General features: G+C 38.6%; 1 protein-coding gene across 1 annotated transcript in view; it reads left to right on the forward strand.

The window, feature by feature from the left end:
• The window catches only part of TENM3 (teneurin transmembrane protein 3), a 320,392-nt gene that overhangs the window by 182,743 nt on the left and 114,311 nt on the right, over positions 1–23,338 (forward strand). Inside the window, 1 exon segment of the mRNA XM_035897781.1 lies at positions 18,466–18,704. Coding sequence (XP_035753674.1) covers positions 18,466–18,704 — 239 coding nt within the window.

A 23,338-nucleotide genomic window follows, 5' to 3' on the forward strand; every position in this document is an offset into this window, starting at 1 on the left:
TTGATAATTGTCTCTAGGAAAGAAGCAGCTAATATAAAGGGTGATGCTAGCTTCTTTAGATGCAGAATGATGTATAAAAAAATTTTTATAGGACTTACTGGCACAGAGCTGAGTTTACCTACAGTGATTAATGCTCATGTAACACTCAATCAGCACTAATTTTTTGTTAATGAAAGCCATAATATTCCAATTTAGTCATCAAACTGAACATTTATAACTATATTGAAGCTGACAGTAATTCCTGAAAATGCTTATGAAATCCCTTCAGTTCATTCTTTGAATCCCTTTAAATTATGTTTTGTAGTGAACTAAAGATAGTCCAGCTGATTTTGACTAATTTAAAACATACATGATCTTAAGATTCTCTGTTAGGTAGTTTTGTCCCCATGGATGTTTCAGGCATCTCTTCTGTTGGGAATGGCTATTTCTTTTCTTAGTTTTCTTGGACCCTTCTGTATTGCTTAGGAGACATAGACAGTGTGGACTAGGATTCCACTGAAGGATTTCATTGTCAGACAATTTAGTACATTAAGAAAGAGTTTTCTTATAGAACAAATACATTTGTAGTGGGAAGATGTGTGACGTTTTCCAGACACTGGTTAATATTCAGTAGATGGCTAAGGTCTTTGATGTTTGATTTTATTGCCATATATGTTTTTATTGTGTTTATAAAGAAAAAGACATAGGGCTTGAATGAGAATATGCTTCCAACATGGAGTAAATAATTTTTGCTGAGTAGAGTCTTTTCATCTTTTAAATGTTCCTGATGAAAAGCTGAGGGAATTTGAGTGTTCAAGTTTTGAACACTTGTGAATGAGCTGTTGGGTGAAAATTTCACATAAAAAGTGACAGAGCCCTACTGTAGTAGTCTCACTTGGCTGGAACTCTGGAGGTGAAGAACTTATTTGTCATTGATTTCTCCCTTTTTGGTTAAGGTGCCCTACTGAGTGTGATTCTTAGGCTCAGTTTCAACTATATTAACAACTTTGTGATAGGTCTCTTCCTTCATCCTTTTCTCAGCCTGAAAGAAAGTTTATCTTTGGCAATAGTTTAGCTTATGCCCATAGTCAGCTTCTCCCCCCCACCCCCTCTTTTTTATCTGACTTAGGTGATGGCCGTTTAGAGGTGCAGGATGTGAATGTCAGCATATATACATAGCTATCTTTCTATCTCTATGGGTGCATATTGGTGATGGGTGGCATAAAAATGACATACAACTTGCTGTCATATATAGCTGGATAGTGAATAGGCTGGTTTTGTGTATATGCATGTAGGTGAGAGGGATGTATTTGCAAAGCCTGAGGGAAGTTTTAGTCCCTATCATTTTGCAGTAGTAATGGAAGTGACTTCAAAATATATATTTCATAATACTGGATTCAGTTGTATATCTAATAGAATATTCTGCAGTTTGGCTCTGTGTAGAGTTAATACTTTTGTGTAAAGCATTGCTGTTACGGGTTAAATGAATGAACTGTGAGGTGACAGATCAATAACGTCCAACAGAAATTCCCATTTATGTTTTTTTAAACATGAAAAGACTCTTTGCTTAAAATTGTATGAGGGCCTAAAACTGTAACTTGGATTGCATGAGTGCTTCTTTCATCTTTGATGCCATCTTTAAATGACAGTGAGGTTACTGAGCAGTGGCAGAAATTGTCTTCACTCTATTTGGCTCAGTAAAATCTACATTAAAAAAAAAAAGCAAGACAGTAAGAAAATATTTCCTGCAGATTTGCTCTCATTTCCTGCAGACTACACGACCTTTTCGTTGGACATTAATGATCTTTACTATTTGACTCTTCCCCAACCTGCTGCGAGTTAGGTTCAGCTATAGAAGCAATAGATCTGCTGGAGAAGCCAGCACCATAGAAGAATATTAGCTTTTGAAGAAATAAAAAAGCAGGACTATATTGAATAACTTTCCATTTTGTTCTTTGAATTACTGGTTGGACACCAAAATCATGCAAATGCATGACTACATGTCAGGTGTCTGAATATTATAAATGATGATTAAGTAATTAAATATTAGTAGGCTTTTTATTATCCTTAGTCTTTAAGTTTTTATTCACCTACTAGTTTTAGTAATGAGTTCTTGAGCACCAGGATCATTAGTTACATTCTCATGGCTTTGCATTCCAGTAGGATCTAAATTACTGATATTTAAAAATACATAGTAAATCACTTCTTTAAATGCTTTCTCTGTTAAATATTTGAATGTGCGGAATTTTTCTAATGCACAACCCATTATGTATGTTAGAGACGTGCAGAGAAAAAGTATGCTAGAATTCGTAAATTTGTTGATAGCTGTAAGCTGGTAGCATCTCTTAGTGCATTTCTCAGGCAATATTTCATTAATTTTAGGCATTGAATGTCTAAGATAAATTTGTCAGCAAGGGGAAATTTACATATTCCGGTCAAGAAATAAATCTCTGAGAATATTATCAAACTTGATTCAGAATCTGTGCTAACATGGCTGTGAATCAAGTAAGAGCTTTGCTTTTTCTAACCTGATTTGCTGTATAAAAAAACCTCATTTTTTGAAAGATGGCTGTATTTTGTATGATGGACTATGGATTTTTTATAGAAACGAACATGTTTTTCATTGTCTATACTGATATTGCTTAGTCTTCTCTTACCCCTAACTTATACTTAACAATAGACTGGGTAGGAACATTCCTGTATGAAGTTACTTATGTACTAATTTTACCAAGAAGAAAGAGGGAACTCCTTGAAGAAATACTTGGTGGCTGGAAAATATTTCACCATTTTAAAGGCATTACTTAAAGTGATAGAATACCTTAGAAGTGGCACAGACAAAACAATTCCTAGAATGTGTTATTTCATAACCATTCTGCAAGCTTGATCCAAACTTCATTTTAGAATGCAAAGATTTTAGAAACTCCGAAAGTGTGATGAACATACCCATATGTCTTTATTGGGGTGGATTGCCAATGAAGCTAGCACCTTCAGTATTGATTAAGGTGTGGAAAGGATGTTGATAGTTTTCAGGGAAGTCTTAAATCAATTTGTGTAGAGGCTGATTGATTGTCTGTAAAAGCACAGTTTTGCTGGAGGTTAAAGTCTGCTCAAAGCAGCTATTTTACACATTCCACCCACTAAAACAGTGCCTGGTGTAATCAAATTCAAAATTGTTCCATTCTGTAAGTCTTGCAGGTTTTAACACATGGACTTGATTAGACATGGTACTTATATTTAGAAGGCATGGTACAAAATAAAGGCAGAAAATGGGGATAGAGTTCAAGTCCTGCTCTTCTGAAGACCCCATGTATCATTGCAGGCATGCCACATTGCTGGTCTGCAAGTGGAAGAAACAGGACTCGACTCTACATAGATTGATGAGAGCATGAATGCATTTTTAAAGATTGACATGCCATAATTATGGGGTCAGTATATACACACGTTAGATATGTTCATTAAGTCAAATGAGCAGTATTGTTTTCAAAGGCTAAAGTTGAATAAAAAAGTTCTGTTTTCTTTTGACATTCTTATGCAGTCAGGTGCTCACCAAGCATCTGTTTGTATCCTAGCACACTGGGCCCATATGCTTGTAAGTTTCCTTCGTCTTACTTCGGATTTTTGCTTGATCTCTTTGGCATCCTTCCTGCTCAAAAATCCCTTGCTGTCACCATGAATACTTAAAATTTAACCACACTGTGTATTTTGTCCTCTGCCTCTTAGGCAAGCACTGATAGTCCAGAATTCAGTAGTATTTGCACAGTATTCCTTGAGTTTATCATTACCCTCTTCAAAGATACGCAGTCATTGAAGCAAGCATGGACCCAATTTTTGTTTCCAAAACTAATCTTTTCTGGTTTAGATAGGACAAAAGAAATACGCAGTTATAAACAAAATAATAGAGCCTAGCTTTGTTTATCCCCCTTCATTTTCTCACCATTCCCTGAGAGAGCCAGAGTCTGTGGTCCGTCCTTTCCCTCCCCTGCTGCTGTGCAGTGTCATCTGCAGAACACGAGATCTCCACTCACTCTGGTAGCCAGCCCTCTGCATATTTACTGGCTGACTGGCTGTGCCAGATACCCAGCAAGAGACTGTCTTTTAATAGTCTCAGTTCACTTTTATTATTTCATCTCTGGTCCAGCCTCATCAAGTAAACAACATCCCCCACTATGCGCTGTTCAGTCCTTAAGCCTGCCTTGCCACAGGCAGCAGCCAGGAATTTTATTCAAGGACTTGCACGTAAATAAGGGATCACCAAAGGGTAGGGACCACCTAATGGTAGCCTTGTAGCACCGTGTCTTCAAGTTACAATCCAGCATGTAGTTCAGAGGACATCATAAAAGCAGATAAATCATGCATTCAAAATGCAGTTGCAGTTTTGCACATCTGTGAAAAAAGAAAGTTATGCAGCAGAATTAGTATATTCTTTTTGTGGGATCATCCCATTCTTTAATTTGAAATTGCCACTCTAATTTCATCTTTTTGTATCTTTGTGTATAGAGAATTAGGAAATCAAGCAGTCCTTGCAAATGGTCATGACAACCTTATAGAGATGGATGTGTTTTCTCCAACATATCACGATAGCAGTTATGGGTATGTGACTCTTAAGTGTTTGCATGATGCTAACTGTTGACACAGAAGACAGTATGTAATTTGAAAAGAAATTTTCGTTACAATAGTCAAAAACATCTGGGATAGACTTCCTCATCTTTATATCTGATTTTTTTTAAATTGTACTTTAAATAACATTTCATACAGAAATGGTACATACATAATGGTAAACTTTGACTGCCAAATCTTGTTTGCCTTCACTTAAGAAAATAAGAGCACAACTGAGGTTGTATTAATTCTCCATGGCCTTATTCTGCAAGCTGTTGCAAACTATTTGCATGCTTACACATTTGCCAGATCTGATCCTTAGCTTGCAATATATTTACTACTTAGCAAATGTTTGTTTTAGAAATATTATGACATATAATTGTAGCATAAGGAATGACCAATCAAAGAAGTTAAGAAGAATTATATATCTAATCTGTAGTATTTTTACTAGCTAGTTTGAAATAGGAACTGCTGATAAATATATAACTAGAAATAAAGAATTCCATATCATTGAATATTTCAATTTTTTGAAATAAAATTTCTACGATAGAACTGTTCCATATCTATTTAACTTTGTCATTAATATCTGTCTTATATTTGAAATATGTTTGGCATTCCTATGCCAAATCAGTATACTTGGTCTCTGATGCACGCACAAAAAAAACCTGACAAAGCAATACCATTTCTAATCAGTTCCAGCCTGTTAATCAGCACAGTATGCTAAATTTTAGTAAAGAATTCTTAATCATAAATTTACCTTCTCTTATTTTGTTTATACTAGGGTAGAAATCAGAGCTTTATGTCTAAATTCTGTACAATTCCAATTGTAACTCTTAACATTATAAAAGGGATAAGGTGCTATTTGATTAAATGAGTTCTGCATATGCCCATTAATAACTAATTCATCTGTGAAATGTATTGACACTGTACATTGATCTGCTTTGTGTTCCAAAAACTCTTAAACTTTCACTTAGCCACAAATTAAAATCAACAGCAGGAAGAGAATGGTATGTTAAATTCAATTAGTTAATCATTACCAGCAAACTCAACAATACTGCAAATATTTACCAAAGGCCCTAATATATTTTCTTTAAAGTAAAAATGTAAGCATACTGTATTAAAAAAGAACCATACTGTATTAAAAAAAAGAACAAACACAAATATTATTGTTCCCTGTAGACCAATTACCATGCAATACTGATTCAGATGCATAATTGCTGAAGTAGGATTAATAGAACCATGCCTGGTTTATAGTCTATATGTTTGTAGTGGGACCACCCAATGCCAGTATTTTGGCAAATGGCTTATGTTATATGAAATTCCTGTTAGTTGATACTAATTCAGGTAACAATACAATGAAATTTATCTTGTTTGTAATCCCTTCATTTTTAAAATTATGCTAGCAGGCATCATCTCCTGGTGTGAAACTTGTCCAGAGATAATAACACATCAGTTCCAAAGCATAATAGATCTGAGTCTACAACATGCTATCAGCATGAAGATTCAGTTTATCAACCTCACTAACATACTGTGTCACAGCTAGAATCATTATATATTTGTTTCTTTGTTTTCATGTCATGCGTGTGTTACATTATGATATACTATTTCTTAGTTTGTATGGCTTACAGAGAGAATATTAATCTAATGAATTTGACAATTTTAGTGTTAATAATGATAATAGAAATAGACATTTTGCATAGAAATTCTAATGATTCATAGGCCTAGACCTAAAGAATAGTTGCTTATAGCTTCGAGAGATTTGTGCACAGTGCATTAATTATCATAACACAGCTGGAAGTCTCAGAGTATTTTAATGGTATGTATTGGTGGCTTTACTTGTTACCACTATTCTTTTCTCCAATTCATAGCCATATGTTTGTATACATGTTGACAAATCAGCTTAGTTTGAAGTAAAAAGTGTGTTTTTCTTTTACCAGACCTGATAGTCCTCTCCCCAAGTTATCTAGATGTCAAAATCTGAAAAAAAAATCACTATTGGCAAATGACCATATTTATATTTCTTATTGATAAAGCTTCCTAGCATTTTCCATTTCTATAGAATCTCCTAATTTTTTGAAAATGTCATATTTTTTCAGGGTTTTTTTTTGAAAACTTCGTGTTGTATTTAAGTAAGATTTCTTTGCAAGGAGGCTGGATGGGGATTTTTGTCATCTGTTGGAGAAAGAGTTCAGGAGAGAGGAGGTTAAAAGAGGCTGAGTTGTCAGGAGTGGAGAGAAGAAAGCTGGAAATGACTGGGCAGAAAAGGAGTAGGAGTGGGTGTGCAAATGGATGGACGGAGTAGTCCAGAAGGAGAAGCTGAGAGTGGTTGGTTAGGCAAGATAGGACTTACATAAAATGCTAGAGTATTAGAGAGACTGAATATCTAGGATGAAAAACAACATTATTCCTTGTCCTTTACTGCTTGTGATTACTTGTAAAGTGCCTTTGAGTAATAAGCACCTATAGGACTGACTCAAGATGATGAGAAATCTTGGCTGCCAGTATATGCTCCACTAGTGACAGAAGCCAGAAATAAACCAGATTTTATATCTGTGGTGGCCTATGCTGACAAGAAGCCTTTCAATGCAATCTCTGAAGTTTCTTCAAACTTGCTTGAAAAAATCGCAAGTTAAACAAAAGAACACTTGAGTAAAAAATTTCATCAACACCATAGAGTTACGCACACAAAATTTACAAAGTTAAAAGCTAACCTCTTTCTACGGTTAGGCAGTCAAGCCTGCCATCCCAATAAGTGCAGCTTGAGTTGAACCAGAAAGGAATTTTAACAGGGTCTGGAGATTCTTTCTGCCACATTCAAACAGGTGAGAAGACAATACCAAACATCAGGGCAAAGCAAAGACCTGGATGACTGTATAGTGCCATCATCCAGTGTCTCTGGTAATGTTGGGTGCACAAAGAGAAGTCCAGCTCCAAAAAGCATCTGTGGAAATGAGTACCATTAATGATAAAGCATCACCCTCTTCTGGGCCTAAGGTGTAACCCTCTGCCTTCTTGAATCCCTAAGCGGTAGTCTCCCAAGTCTACAAATCTTGGCATGTTGCATATGAGAGAGAGTATGCAAGTGTAGTATACAAGTTTCCACCAAGGAACAATAAGAACTGGAGAACAGGAATGACAGTTGCATCATATGTACGTGCACAGTTGCCAGGTTGGTGGTAGTGGCTGTAACTCAGAGGTTATGACAGTGCTGTCACTGCAGTGACATGAATCTGGCTGTTTGAGTGACTGCTGGTAGTGTAGTAGTGGCAGCACAGAGTTCATCACGGGTTATCACAGACTCAGAATTGCAAGAGAACCACAGCTATGGACATCAATAAGTGAGCCAAGGTTCACAGATCCATTATGATGGAAACTTCAGCCTGCTTGCAGCTTGAGGCAGAATCAGATCCTGTCAGTCACTGGCAGAATAATACTTCACTTCTTTAACTTCCTTCTGGTTATAGCTCCTTTTAAAATGTCCAGTAGCTCAGTCAGGAAATTTCAACCTTTGTTCCAACTTCTGAATTAATCTTTGGGTAAATAATGTATCTCTGAGTCTCTCAAACCCCATTTGCTTTTTGAAATTGTCGCCATGTGCCTTTTGAGACATTTAGAGCAATTGTTCTCTTTCAGCTTTATGAAGACAGCAAGGGTTGTAAAAGAGATTGGAGGAGTACTTGTGCCCTACCTCTCTTCTTTGATTTGCTCCCTGGAAAGCTTAACTTATTCAAGACAGGAACTGGCCAAGATTAAAATACCTCATCTCAGAGACAACTTCCTCTCTTTCTCTCTCTATCTTGGTAGGGATATGATTCCAGAAGAGCAGAGAACAAGTTAAGTAATTGTAATATAAATTTTTACTGCTCACATGAGCATTTCAAGTCCTCGCTGGAAAATTCGGCTCTTTCCACCACTCTCTCTTCCTTTGGAGAGAGAACTGGAATAGCATGAACACTGCCAGTATCAGAAAGTGCACTAAGGGGCTGTCAGGTTCACTCCCAACTGCTGCCTCCTTCAGAAGTGAGTATCACCAACAGTATTCAGAGCCAGGTCACTTACTGTAACCTAGAAGAAGTCTCTGTAAGTACTGCTAGTTCTCTGAGATACCAGAAGAAGCCTGTAAGGAGAACAGAGCCTCTTGATATTTTTTCAGCAATACATAAGCCTAGTTTTACTCTCCTCTGAAGGTAGGTAATGGGACAATCATGCAACGAAGAGTATGAGTAACTAAAATTGTAGCAGGTTTCTTTGCTTGCCCACCCAGCACCATAACTCATTCTTTGCATCTGGCTCTCCTGCTCAATTTTGCAAAGTGTGTCTTAGCACTGTTTGCTCCCCTTGCTCATCTTCACAGAGTGCAGCATAGCAGAGGAGCATGAAGGGGCAGGCTCAGCGGAACTGGCTGATTATACAGGTTCTTTTGATCCTAGACATGCGTATATCACAGCAGTGAACTCCTCCTCTGGGGGAGAGAGCTAGCAGCCCAAATCTGAATTTGGAGAAACAAATAATAGGATGTTTACAGGTGCCCTCTGTATGCTGTAGCAGTCTATTCTTTCTTACACCACCAAGAAGGTAGGTGCATTGCAGAGGAAGATATTTACTCTTGCACATCTAAAGAGAGGAAGTTTGGGGCTTTTGACAGTATCCACTCCTTTAAGTTACTAAATCCCGTTGGCTTTCAGGGTGAATTGGGATAATGTTGTGTCTCAATTGCTGTTTGAAGCTTCAGCTGTAGGTTGCCATGCCTGACTTCTCCAGTCCTTCTCTAGCAGCAGCCAGCAGTGGAGCAGTACCCTGCCAGGGGCCAGATGTGAAAGAATACATAAGCAGTAAGGAAGGCACTTGCAGCCCTAGTAGTATTTTTCTTTCTTGGCTTTCAGTCTTCACTTTGTAAAGAAAGCAGGTCCTCAGTGTAGACTCACCCAAATTCAAGCATTACCGTATGTAAAGTGTTTTTCTGAAACATTTGAATAAGCTGTTAGAAGAGGCTTATCTCCAGTTCCCACAGATGTTTCCTCTGGTTTTGCATATGGATAATAGCTCTCTTCTCTTTCTTTCTTTCTTTCCCCCAAATTTTGATTATCATTTGATCTGATGTGATCTTGGAGCTTTTTCCAGGATTATGGTAGTATTAATATTGGCTCTGAGGAAGCAGAAATTCACTTTTGTCTCTTCCTAAGCAATTTTTGATTGTGATTCTGCACAGAAAATAATCTGAGACAAATTTACAGCATAATGTAGTTTCTGTGCTGGCTTGGATTTATGTTAAATGCCGGCATATGGTTCTGTGGAAGTTGGTCATAAGCCTGTGCTAAGGGCAAACACCACCAGCTACAAGGTTTCATCTCAGAAGAATGTTAACAGAAGATGAAGACAGGCATAAAGTGCTCACAGAGAAACAAAAATGCAATTCCTTCTGCAGCCTACTGGGAAAGCTGATCTCTGCATCAGTGAACCAGAGTTCGTATGAGACCTAGCCAGTAATTTCTGTTATCTTTTACATCTTTCCTATAACATCAGTCAGCAGAGATTAATCTTCTCTTTCCATCTGCTTCCCCAACTCAGTGCAAAGAATCAGGTTTATTGATGTGATCTATCCATTAGTGAACCAGGCGGAGCTCTCTAATGTCAAGTGGCAGGTGAGGGTCGTGGTCTCTCTCAGAGAACCCAGTTCAATCCAGCATGAATAGGGTCTGTCAGCAGAGAGAGAGCACACCAGTTGGTAGATGGAGTGCAATGATTGATTGCGAACTCGGACCACTGTTTTTTCCACAGTTAATGGTTTTGTTCTAATCCTGACAGTTAATGTATCTGGTAGGGGTTTTGTAAACAACCAGAAAGCATGATAACCCATTCCCAGGAGGAAAAAATTCAGCTGGTTTGCATTAAGGAAAATCAGGGAGAGATAAGTACGAAAACGTAAATGAGAGAAGCTGGAGAAACTAAAATAGCTGCAGCTGGATATATCCATCCTCTCTTGAAGTTACTTTCTTAAGATTGATTGATTTCTTTGTATGGAAATGGCAGCTAAGATGCTAGGTCTTCACACGGAGATAAGCACACGCTATCTCTGTATGCTTCAGTAATGATGTATTTGAGGTAGACAATAAGAGCTCCCAAACCTCGTCAGTCTCTTCTGTCTGACTTTCCTACACCCCTTTGGACCATCAGAGAAATAAGATAAAGCTGCAGCTATCGCTGTGTCTTGCTTGCTTACACTGTCCTTATGGTGCTGCCAAACTGTGTAGAAGGTGCCATTACACTTTTGAAAAGCAGAATTACTCCTTGCTGCTGTCACCAGATAGGTGCATTTTGAATCGGGACAAAATCTGGTCTTTTATTTTTAGTTCAGGTAAGGAGTCATCACAGCAGTATTCATTACAAAACAGAATAATTACAGGTTTTATTCCCAGAAATTCAATAATACCATTATATTAAAAATCAAAACCAAGTCATTAGGAGTACTATTGAATTCCGAGCAGAGAAGTCATGTCTCCTGTAGTATTGGTCCTCAGAGGTAAATATGTCACCAACACATAAATTCACTAAAATTTACATTTCTCTGAACCTGCATTCACTCCAAGTAGATTCGATAGAAGTTTTTTCTGCCTCGTGAGGCTTAGGAGAATATAATTGATGTGTTCCTAATTCTAGATTCTTGGAGTGAATCCAGGGTGACGGATTGAGGACCTTAGCTGAATGGATAAGAACATTTACCTGGGCTTGCTTACAAATGTCTTAATTCATTTACTAATGTCCACAGATTCAACACTCCTTTGAGACAAGTAGATAATTTTAAATAGAGTTAGGTACTGGCAGATGGCAGATTTGAGTTGGTTTGGGGGAGGAAGATTAACCTATGTCCCACAATGTAAAAATTGGTGTGCTCATTTCATAAAGTACTTAACCTGTGATTGCAGAAGGCAGAATGGTATTGCCTTGGCTAGAAGACTCAAGTAAAGTACATTGATCTTTCGAGCCAAGAGTGGTCCCCTGTACTGGTGATTGCTAAGATGTCCAGGGTTTTTCTCAAACTGCAAGGAGAATAGATGAGTCAATGTGTTGGTATTGGCTGGGATAGAGTTAATTTTCTTCATAGTAGCTAATATGGGGCTACATTTTGCAGTTGTGCTGAAAAGAGTGTGGATAACACAGGGATGTTTTTACTGCTGGGCACTGCTTACACAGAGTCAAGGCCTTTTCTGCCTCTCACCCCACCCCACCAGCGAGCAGACTGGGGGAACACAAGAAGCTGGGAGGGGACACAGTTGGGGCAGCTGACCCCAACTGACCACAGGGATATCCCAGACCGTATGATGTCATGCTCAGCATGTATAAAGCTGGAGGAAGAAGGAAGGGGGTGGGGGGTGGGGGAGGGTGTTCGGAGTGATGGCATTTGTCTTCCCAAGTAACCGTTAACGCGTGATGGAGCCCTGCTTTCCTGGAGATGGCTGAACACCTGCCTGCCCATGGGAGGTAGTGAATGAATTCCTTGTTTTGCTTTGCTTGTGCGCACGGCTTTTGCTTTCCCTATTAAACTGTCTTTGTCTCAACCCACGAGTTTTGTTACTTTTACCCTTCTGATTCTCTCCCCCATCCCACCGGAGGGGAGTGAGAGAGCAGCTGCGTGGTGCTGAGTTGCTGGCTGGGATTAAACCACGACAGTCCTTTTTGGTGCCCAGCCTGGGGCTCAAAGGGTTCAAGATAACGACAGATTTGATTGGAATGTGCTAGATCGAATTTATAGCTGTTATTGCTGTCTAGCTATTAATCGGCAGGCTCCTGTGCTTGCCATGGGGCTTGCTTGCTTTACTGTGTGTTAGAGTCTAGTGCTCGTTAGTGGCTGCTTTTTGCTTTTGCTGCTTGCTGTACTGCTGCACTGCTTATCAACTTACTTTGCTGTGCCTGGGAACATTTTGATAACAGCAATGGTGATGGGGGTCTTTTGGTACCTAAGGGTAAAAGAAACAAATGCAGAATATGTTAGGGATAGTTTTTCTTTCCTCTTTCACCTCTGTTCAAGTCACTTTCTATTCTGTCATCTTCCAAATGTCAGTTTTATTATATTCTGCACAGAAACAACAGGTGTCTGAAAATAGCTTTTCTGAACTCCGTGGTTGCCTTTGCCTGACCCATAAAGAGCCTAAATTTTGCTTTTTTGCTTTAGGCAATTACTTTTTAATGCTTTTGTATGTATTACCCTAAAAATAAAGTGAATCACACAGTAATATTATAAAAATTTTGTCTTTATGTACTGCGGGGCAAAGAGTACATACTCATTATACAAGAACAACGGAACAATCAGTTGAATTTAAATTGAAATTGATAGAAGAAAATACATTTTGACACGATGCGTGTTTAGCCTACAGAACAAAACGCCACAAGACATCAGTGAGAGCGTGAGATTTGGACTGTTCAGAGAAAGAGTGAGCTGTTAGTGAGTAAGTAGTCTGGAAGCTGTTCATCCCCTCCCTTTGTACTGGCGACTTTCAGACAGGGTATTGTTTCTGGTGACCTGCCCTACTGCGGTAATTCCTGTTTCTGCTTATTTGGTTACAGCTGCGCACAGATTTTGTACATGTAACTGTTCTTTATCAAATAAGATTATCCTCCTCCTCCACAGTTTTTGGAATGAACTAACTTTCTCTTTGTACCATATACTCTTATGGGAATCCTACCCCTTACACTGTTTTCTAGACAGAGACCTTCTTCAAAAGTCCAGGTGAGAGATAGTTTCAAACACCACGTCTTTTGTAGTGCAGTCTTCTGAGTGTTGTTGTATCTGTTGTTCCTCAGTGGTCTTCCAGTAGTGGTCTGTAATGATCTGAAGAGCCACGTATCACTAGCATCGTCATGGAACTGACCACACCGACTGCACGTAGGACAGTGTAGGAGACAGTACTGCAAGAAAACCTATACCGCAATGGCACTAAGACATCTGTTACTCATCACGGTGAAATCTGTTCAGAAACATAACCAAACTAATAGCTTTATTCTGCTCCAGATTCTTCAGGTGCTGGTAGTATACAACAATACACAGGATTCAAATATCTGAGAGGATGGGATTTAGCTTTTTTAAGCACATATATTCTAAATACAATTTTATTCTGGATCAATGGTATTGTAGGTCTCGAGGTGAGGAGTGTTTTGTTGTTGTGTATGCATAAGGCCTAGTGCTGCTGACCTTTATTCTGTGACAGCAGTCATCATCTAAATAATAACATTGTACAAAATAGCAATAGCTGTCTTTAAATCTCACTGGCGAGGTGATAAAATATGTGTATTCTGATGCACTTAGAGAAATTCAGTAGAATTTTGCTAGGCCTTATTCACAATTCCTTATTTTGTAGAAATTTTGTATAAGTCCTGTGTGACTTTTAATTCATCATGACATATTTGCTATGGGATTCAACGCTCTACTGGTGTGGTTGTGCTGTATGAAATACTTTAAAACAGGACTAAAATGCTCCCAAGAAAGTTGTTGGAAATTATAAGGTAGGCTCTTTCACATGTCTTCCAAGTATATGCAAAGCATTCTATATATGATGCCCCAAACCAGAGAAATCACAGCTACAGATCACAGTGAATCTTTTGCAAGGTGAAGCAATTTCAGCATAAGCTAAAAAAAAAAACCAAACAGTCATGTATCTAATGTAAAAATTACATTAGGAATGTTAAAATTATGCAATAATTCTGTACAAATGGTGACCAATCTATTTTAAAGTAATGCAGAGTACTCCTTTTTGCTTGGTGTTAGTTTATTTGTATGATATCTATGCTTCTGTCAGTCTGGAGTTTAGGGCCTTCCAGACGTGTTCATGTAATATTGCATTCATTGATGCATAGTATACATTTTATTCTGAACTGCGGTCAAAAATTTTTGTCACAGATCCTTTCATAAAGAAAGTGATTTTAAATCATATTTCTGTTGCTGGACATCTGGCTATCTTATATCGGAAGTATTTGAGCTTATGGTCTGAGCCTTACTGTCCTTGAATGTTTTGATAATCTATCTCCATTTCTCTAAAGACACAGTTTTCAGTTAACTTAATCTTTCTGCCCAACTCACGGGGGGTTTTTATCACTTTTTTCCCCCTCCTGCTTTCCCATTTACTGAATTTAGTAGAGGGTGCTTCAATTTTATTTTCCACAGAGGAAGTGGCAGCACAGAGAAAATCGTATTTGGTGTGAATCCTCCCTCCAACTTGAGGAGGAAGAAAATCATCTGCATGTCAGCAGGTACACACCAGCACTTGGTGCTCAGAGAGTACAGAGTTAAAGTAAAAGCATGATTATTTTATTCATATGCTTCTGTTTTCTGAGCTAACATCTTTGAGGTTTTTGATGATGTGTTTCTGTGTTATCTTTTAAGGGCAGAAGCTTAAGTAAAATGCCTAGTATTTGTGAAATAAGGGGACTTCCCAGCTGTCTTTGCATCCAAGGATTAGTTTATGACACAACTTTGTATTTTGCTACCAGTCTGTAGTTTAGGTTTGTTAGGTACTGAATTCTTGCCCTCTAAAATAAGATTAGCTGCACTTTTTAATAGAAACATATATTGAAAAAGCAGACAGAAATATATATTGAATAAACATGAAAGTAGAAGATTATTTGCTTTAAGAAGTGAACTGAATTATTTAATAAAAACAGTTAGCTTGTCTTGTAAAATATTAGCATGATTCACTGGATTTTCTTGCTCTAAAGCTTAATAAAATATTTAAAGTCCTGCTTACATGAAGATCTAGCAAGCACTTGTTAGATGATCAATTCTGAATGGAAGATACACTTCTGCAGAAGCAATAAGCTCCCTATGAGATGAAACGCAGCATAATTGCCGGTAAGTCAGTCCTGGTCAAGTAGTGCTAACGGTTTAGGCTTTAGAAATTAGCTATTCGAGTTCCATAGTTTGAAAAGACAAGGTAGATGGATATCTAGATAATTAAAATCATTTGTGGATAGATTATATTTCAAGAGCATAAGAATTTTGGCATTATCTAGAAGCAGCCTGGATTTGTTGTCAGATACCATATCCTTCTGAGCGTCTCATAGGAGCAGTGTTTGGCATGGCTCAGTGAGGCAGACAAGATGTGCAAGTCTGATAGCGTTACACTTTAAATACTTATCACTCAGAGTTAATGTAGCAGGAGAGTCTCTGACAACTTTGTTAGTAACTCCACTCATTAGGAATAGAGAGATCCAAACAAATTTTCTTAACCCAGAGGACGATGCCAGGCTGGAGTTTCTGTCATTATTTTTCCCTCAGCGTTCTCCAGCCAGCCGGTGTGACCACTCTGGTATTGTATTCATGGGATTCAAAGCAAAGGAGGAATAGCTTAAAGTGAGGAGTCATGTTGTGAGCTGCCTAGGAGTACACATTGCTGAATTCACATATAAAAGTTACAATTTTCTTTCATTGCCTTGATGCCTGAGGTGGACTGTCAGAGCTATGACAGCTCATACCACCACAGATATGCAGCCATCTCCCAAGTTTATCTATGGGATTAACTCCTCAAAGGCTTTGAGAATATGGATTACAGTCTCTAGTAGGCTGTGCTGTACCAAAGCCAGCGTCTTAGCTCTCACTTTCTCCGAGGAAAAAAAAAAAAAGGAAAAGATCAGAAGCTGACTGTTTTGTTGCAACGGGGCTTGGACAAGATGGCCTTTAAAGGTCCCTTCCAACCCAAACGATTCTATGATTATTTTGTTAAAGCTTAGAGTATTCCATTCAAGTCTGTTGAGCCTAACAGCAAGAGCAGGAGGATGTGAAAATTGCAGGTTGGTCAGGCATCTTCTTATTTTTAACATGGAAGCTGATATTTAGGAGGAGGAGTATTATACCTACTGTATGGCTTTCCCTCAGTCCCCCAAGACATTGCAAATAGAGAGGGAAATGGCCACCTTTGTGTTTGGCATTTTCTTGAGATCTATGTAGATATTGTTTGTGAAACATACCTGCACATAGAATTTACCACATGTAGCCAGAAATGAAAGAGCAGTAAAGGTCAAGTGGACAAGACACTTTATCAGGACTTAATGAATTTACGTGCTTCTGTGAGTCTGTAAAATCAAAGTAATGGTGTTGTAAGGTGTAAAACATTTTTTACATGGGGCTACTTATTATTATTTTGGTGTTTGCTACATAGAAAATGTCACAACTTTTAATGAAGTACCTTCTTAGAGAAGATTTAAACCACAGGGGCTTTGTCTTTTGAAATCATTGGTAATCCTCTGAGCTCAGAAGCCAAGAAAAATTGGGATGTGCTGTTGTGCATCAGTAGATCTAGTGCGTATCCTTCTGATGTTACTGCCAGCAAGTTTAATATTGTTCAAAATGAAGTAACCTGTGTAGCATATTTCATGGGATCATGTTTGTAATGCAAATATTTTCAAGGAGGGCTTATGCCAAGATGTTCTAGTTCATCTGTTAACTTACCGTAGCAAAATCACCTGCAAATAACAAACCTTGTTTATCAACTGCTGGTATTTTTCTCAGGCTGCAGTGGGGCAAATTAATTTCTAGTGTCTCTACCGTGCATTTCTGACGAAGCCGCTATACCTGTATAGGTTGGTCCATTACTATGCAAGGATCCAAGCATGGGTTCTGGAGGATGAAAGTCCCATCAGCTGAGAAGCAGTCCACAGTGCCACATGGTATAACTAGAGGGCTTTCCCCTCCACAGCCAGCTCATTTGATGATAGATCCTCTGGCCCGTACTGTATAGGTGGCACGCAGTAGGCAAACACAGTGTAAGCATGCACTTGGCTTCAGGAGGACCTGGATATCAGCAATTCATGAGTGCCTGTTACCTATTAAAAAATGCAAACACCTCTCTAGTTCTGTTTAGCTGTTCATGCGCTTGGTAAGTTCAAAATTCTCCACAGTGTGCTTTCTTACCATTTTTAGCTATAATGCATTCCCTTTGCAAAGCCTTAGTAGGTAAGGCCAAGCCTCACACTACAGAGTTGCCAACATAAGAAATTGGGGGAAAGATCTTTGTTTGGCTGAGGTTTTGTTGTTCATAGGATTGTATACATGCATCAGGAGAAAAACTCCAGGTCGTATGTAGTATATGCCATTCTTAGAGGTTCTTCTAAAATAATCATGCTTGCATGAACTAAAATTAAAGGAATCTACTGTAGATAGGCTCAGGGAGTAGTATTTCTTTTAGAAATTTTAATTGAACCAAAATTCAGTTTACTGGTAACTTACAGTGTGTGTATTAACTTCGGCTTTGCTTTTCATTTCTGTTGCTGGCTGTGGTTCTTAGATTTCTTTAGAGTACTTGCCGGGCTGTAACTAGCTGCTGTATCCATAATCAGATCTTGTTATGGTAAGATTATGTGCAAGGAGATATGAATTAGTGAACTGAGCATTTAGGACACAAAAAAAAATCTTTTAGCTGACTAATTCTGGCAAAGTTGCCAAAAGTTTGTATCTGAGAGATTGCTGTTTTCTTTGTACTTAACCCAGGAAAGCTGTGATAAGTAGTGTGGGTTATAGTCAAATTGCTCATTATTGACTTTTTAATGGAGTTCCCTGTAGTCTGTAGCGGAAGCCAACGAAAATAAACAGCAGCAGAAAGCCTGTCCCTACTTGTCAGATAAACTCTGAGAGACCTCCTCCCTACCATACCATATTTTGGGTAGTTCTGTTTCCTGTCTGGATACCAGTGTATTACTAATGTTTGGGGGGTTTTGGTCGTTTCTTAAAGGGAAAGTGCCTTTTTTATGTGTGAGTGTCACAAGAAGTATTGCTTCTGCAACCCTCTGTAGATTGGATGTTGTTAGCTATTTGAAACTTATGCAACATTAAGCAAAAGAGGTATGACTGCCTGTGCTCCAGCTTTATTTACTTCTATACTTTACCATACGCTCTTTCTTCCACAGGCATTTCCTATTCAAAACAGGAACAGGGACCACACCGCTGTTCAGTACTGCAACGCCAGGGTACACAATGGCATCCGGCTCTGTTTATTCCCCTCCTACTCGGCCACTACCTAGGAACACTCTATCCAGAAGTGCTTTTAAATTCAAGAAGTCTTCAAAGTACTGTAGCTGGAAATGTACTGCACTCTGTGCTGTAGGGGTCTCAGTGCTGCTGGCAATACTGCTGTCCTACTTTATAGGTGAGTCCCATTTTTTATAATTATCACCATGAATAGGGATGTCTGATGGACTGTATATAGACTGTGACATACTAACCTTTAGCTAGCAAAGTTTTTGGTAACAGTAAAAACCACAACAGTGATTTAATGAAAACTCCCGATTGTTTAGAGGAAATAGAAAATTTGAATATTTTACAAGCATTCTGCAGCATGATAGTGGTTGAATTAACTTCAAAGAAGTATTTGAACTGCAATTAAACTGTGTGGTGTCTAGTTCTTATAAAAGTATGTGTGAAGTATAGGCTGTAAAAATGCCGTAATATGAATAATATGAATATGACTTTTCCTCTCCTCTTTTCCTCTCATTTTGCATGAAATATAACTAATACGGCATTTAGGAATGCTATCACTTATTTCATCATTGCGTACACGTATGTTTGTGTATAGGGCTGGAGCAAAAGTCTAATACAGACTTTTGATTGCAAGATAGGGAAAATAATTGTCCAAAAGGACAACATGCAGAGAAGATGGAGACTTCTTCCTCTCTTGTGGGTTGTTTATTTTTAATTATTCTTTCTTTTCTCTATTTGTTTGTTAAATTCCATTTCCCGATTTTTATTTTAGAGGATTCCCTTTATTTCTTCATCTCTTTAATTATTTAATTTCATAAATGTTTGCTATAAATATTATATAATTTGAGGTCTAGGCAGTTAATGGGGGCAGTGCTTGTCTGTGAAAAAAAAAGCCATTGACTTTAATAAGGGAACAGAACAGGCTCTTTTTGTGCTTCTAACTTCTTTTGCAGCTTTGTCCAGATTACAGATTTTTTTCACCTCTGCATCCATAAATGGTCTTCAAATACTTTCTTTTAACTGATTTGCTAATTAGAACTTTAAGTCACCACAGTTATGGAAATATAAGTGTAAGGGTCTGCTTTTTGGTATTGGTTGCACTCAGATTCAGAGTCTTGAGAAGTCAGCGACAGAAAATAGAAAGAGAAGAGTCAATCTCTCCTTCCCTCCCTCTTTTGAAAATCAGTGTAAATTAATAATAAAGCCTAGAAGGCCATATGATCCTTAAATCTTCATTGCCTTTGTTGAAACAGGCTTGCTACATTTCAATCCGAGGCAGAGCATGAGCTGTATAAAGCCTTTGAAGTAGTTCTTACTGGGCTGAAGCTCCTGTGAACAATGCAAGAACCTGAGTAAGTGGAGAAATTCCTCTCTGCCCTGGCAAAGCAGAGATGCCCCCCTGAGCACCCTTTCCACCTCAGCTGCCAGCCCCAAAGAGCAAAAAGCATGTATGCAAATGTCGGGCTTGCCACTGCTGTCCAGCCCCTTCCAATCATTGGATTTGTGGTTATTTTGTGTGAATGCACACAGGAGTATAAAGGTGCGGTTTAGAGTTCAACTTTGTCACTACATCTTTTTTAAAGGGGATTCAGATAATCCCATTTATAAAACACATTAATTGTGCTCAGTCTCCATAATATTGCCTCATAAGTCATCAGAAGCAAACATCTGCTACTAAATAAATACATAAATACGAAAGAAGGAATTCAGTATGAAGTATCCCTGTCAAGGACTGGGAAAAACAGCCGTACAGATAGTAAAATATTGAAGACTTGATTCTGAGCTGAGCTCTACACTTTGCTAGCCCCAAAGAGCCAGATTACTCATGAATATGAGGGGCGCAAGAAGATAGCTGTACCGGATTATTTCTCCCACAGGCACATTAAGAAATATAAGCATGTCTAATGCGCCTCTATTCTTGTATTCGGGAAAAAGAGATGAGCTTTCCAGTGAGTGAGAGCTTTCAGCTCCACACATCATTTATTCACATACGCTGTAAAAAAAAAAAAAAACAAAAAAAAAAACCAACAAAAACCAAATATAGCTGTACAACATTTCATGGGCACACGCCAGCTCACATCCTTGCTGAAATAAACAATGCACAAGGGCCTTCCTCTGCCCATAGTCAATAGGGAGCTCTTTGCCTACTGGTGATATTACACATATTTCAGCTAACTCAGCAATCTAAATGCAAAATCCAGCACTCAGGGACACTCTCTAGAGAACTTTGGGTCCATAAAACCATGAATGGATTACACTCATTCATATATGTGGTTTTCCCATCTCTACAGATGTAATAGCAGAAATACTCTCCATTTAATAGGCCATCCAAGTATAAATCAGTGGAAATCATTAATGTAAGATGGAAATGGTCCTTCATCTTGGTTAACTGTTTCATAGCATAGGTGTGAAAGGGAAATGACCGAGTAGGAAATCGGTCATAACATAAAAAGATGGGAAGGACTGTGGTATTGTGTGACCTCTAGCATCCCATGACATGCCTCTAACACAGTGATCTGGCTTGTCTGCTGAGGTTTACAGGAGCTGGGGTGGTGTGTCACATTTGTAAAGCCAGTTTGAGAGAGGTTTTGAACTTCATAGAGAGGCATTGCCACGAGTGTGAAAACGCTATAGCCCTTGCTGCAAGGTACGCCAGTACACACTGATAAGGAACACAGAGTGGTTGATGTCCACTGTGTGACTGTGGCAGCTGCAGACTGAAGAACTAACAGGACCGCTCACCTGGTGAATGGTGGTCTAACAAGGCCCTTCTCAGAAAGGCTGAGAGATGAATGTGTTGTGCCCAGGCTTATTGTAGTTACCGTGAATACAGGGTAAAGAAAGTGACTTCAGATCCCACTGCTTCTGCTCAGGCAACATAAGGCAGAAGAGACAGTTTGCTAGACTTCATGTCTGCCTTTGCAGAACTGCTCAGTCAATTGCTGCTCTGTCAATTAGCCCAGCCAGAGGAAGGAGCTGCATCAAGAGTCTGGTCTGTCTTGCACTTCCATCGCTCTGACGGGAAAGACTCCTACATTTACAAAGTCTACACAGAGGAGGTGAGAGCAGGGGATGTCAGCATGGGGAGAGACCAGGGCAAACGCTACAGTGTAAGGCCACTTAATGCAGTCTTGGGGGTCACAGGAATTGAAAATGTTATTTCAGTCTAAAGGAAAGAAAGTCTCACTTTTACCCTGCCCCCATAGTCTTGCTTTTCTAGCCCTCATGGTCTTTCTCAACCATTTTGCGATGTAGAAAACATTTAAGTTTACCATTCTTGTGAATGAGACCTGCTAACTTTTAAAGAAAATAGAAGAGAGTTGTGGAAAATGTTGGTCCTTTGTTTAGAGGCTTCATCTACTGTTGAATGGTTGAAAAACAAGGAATTAAGCAACAGAAACATGCAAGTGCTGAACCAAAAGATAGGACAGCAACATATAGAATAGTGGAATTAAAAAGAAGCTCTAGTTTAGAGTAAAAGATTCAAAGAAAAGCTCCCTGAAATAATGGGTTAAAAAGATGGGGAATAAAGAATATAAACTGCCTCATCTGGGGATCCAGAATATGCTGGAATTTTTTCAACCTGCTCATTTGCTTAACTGCTATCCATAATCAGATTTGCAATCAAGGAAGAAAACGACCAATTTTTTTCCAACATGAACATTTTAGAATCCTTTTGCTGTTTGGATGGCTAGGAAGAGAGCAGTATTAAATTTAAGCCATGAAAGAGTAAGAAATATGAAGCTGTCTTACTTTGACCTCTTTCTATATACACATTAATAGTTTTACCCAAACTTTGTACAGGGAGTCTGAGTTAGAGCCAGAAATAGAGTCCAGCTTTACAACGTGCAAGACAAAACAGAACTTTGTCCTTCTTCTCCCCGTGGCTTACTGCCTCATTCAGCATCCATCATTTGCAGTGAATGAATGAAGGGAAAGTGTTGTAGAGCAACTCCTAGGTCAAACATGGGCATCAAATCAAGGTTTCATATGTAACCTCCATCCTTCAGTTCTACCTTTTGGGATCTTCTCTGTCCGCTCTTGGTTTTATTAAGGGTCGGAGTTTGTTGTTCTTGGGCGTGTTTTTTTCCTAACAGAAAAATCCACTGTTCAGTTACAGAGAACTACAGCAGTCAGGGGGAGTTGTTTCCAATATGTTGTTGCATAGTACAGACTCTGACCAGCTATATTAACAGACTGATTGGTACTGTACTAATTATTTCTTCTTTAGTGTGGATTCAACAATCTTATGAGAATTAAATGAGAAAGAAGAAGAAATTAATGAGAATTTGGGGACATCAAGGTCCCTCTTTCTTCCCCAGGAATTGCTTTGGCAATTGATTCTCCATTGCCAATGGCACTATCTTGACATTGTCTAAGTCAATACAAGAAGGTAGTGCCATTTTCACTGTGCATGGAACCAAAGAGGTGGGCAGTTTTCCTCAGCCAGTGCTGGAATTACACAATACCAGATTCAGTTAACTAAGCTTGAAGAGATGTACACTGAAAGACTGCATGCGTCTGTTGTGAATGTTGTCTTATGTCTACTAAATAGGTTTCTATTAACGCAAAACATTCTATGAATACACAGTGAGACTTGACCTATTTAGTCAGGCCTCTGCTGTCCCGACTTCTTTACAACGATCTGTCATACTCCCAAATCTGTTGAGCCTTTTACCCTGTGTGTACCTTGGGATTGATCATTTTGTTAGCCTTAGCTCTGCAGGCAATGGTCAGGACAAGAATATACACCAGCCAGCTATTCTCTGTGATAAAGCAAATATTTAAATATTAGTGATAAAA

The sequence above is a fragment of the Egretta garzetta genome, unplaced genomic scaffold, assembly GCF_000687185.1.
Source record: "Egretta garzetta isolate BGI_Z169 unplaced genomic scaffold, ASM68718v1 scaffold46, whole genome shotgun sequence".
NCBI classification, from domain to species: domain Eukaryota; kingdom Metazoa; phylum Chordata; class Aves; order Pelecaniformes; family Ardeidae; genus Egretta; species Egretta garzetta.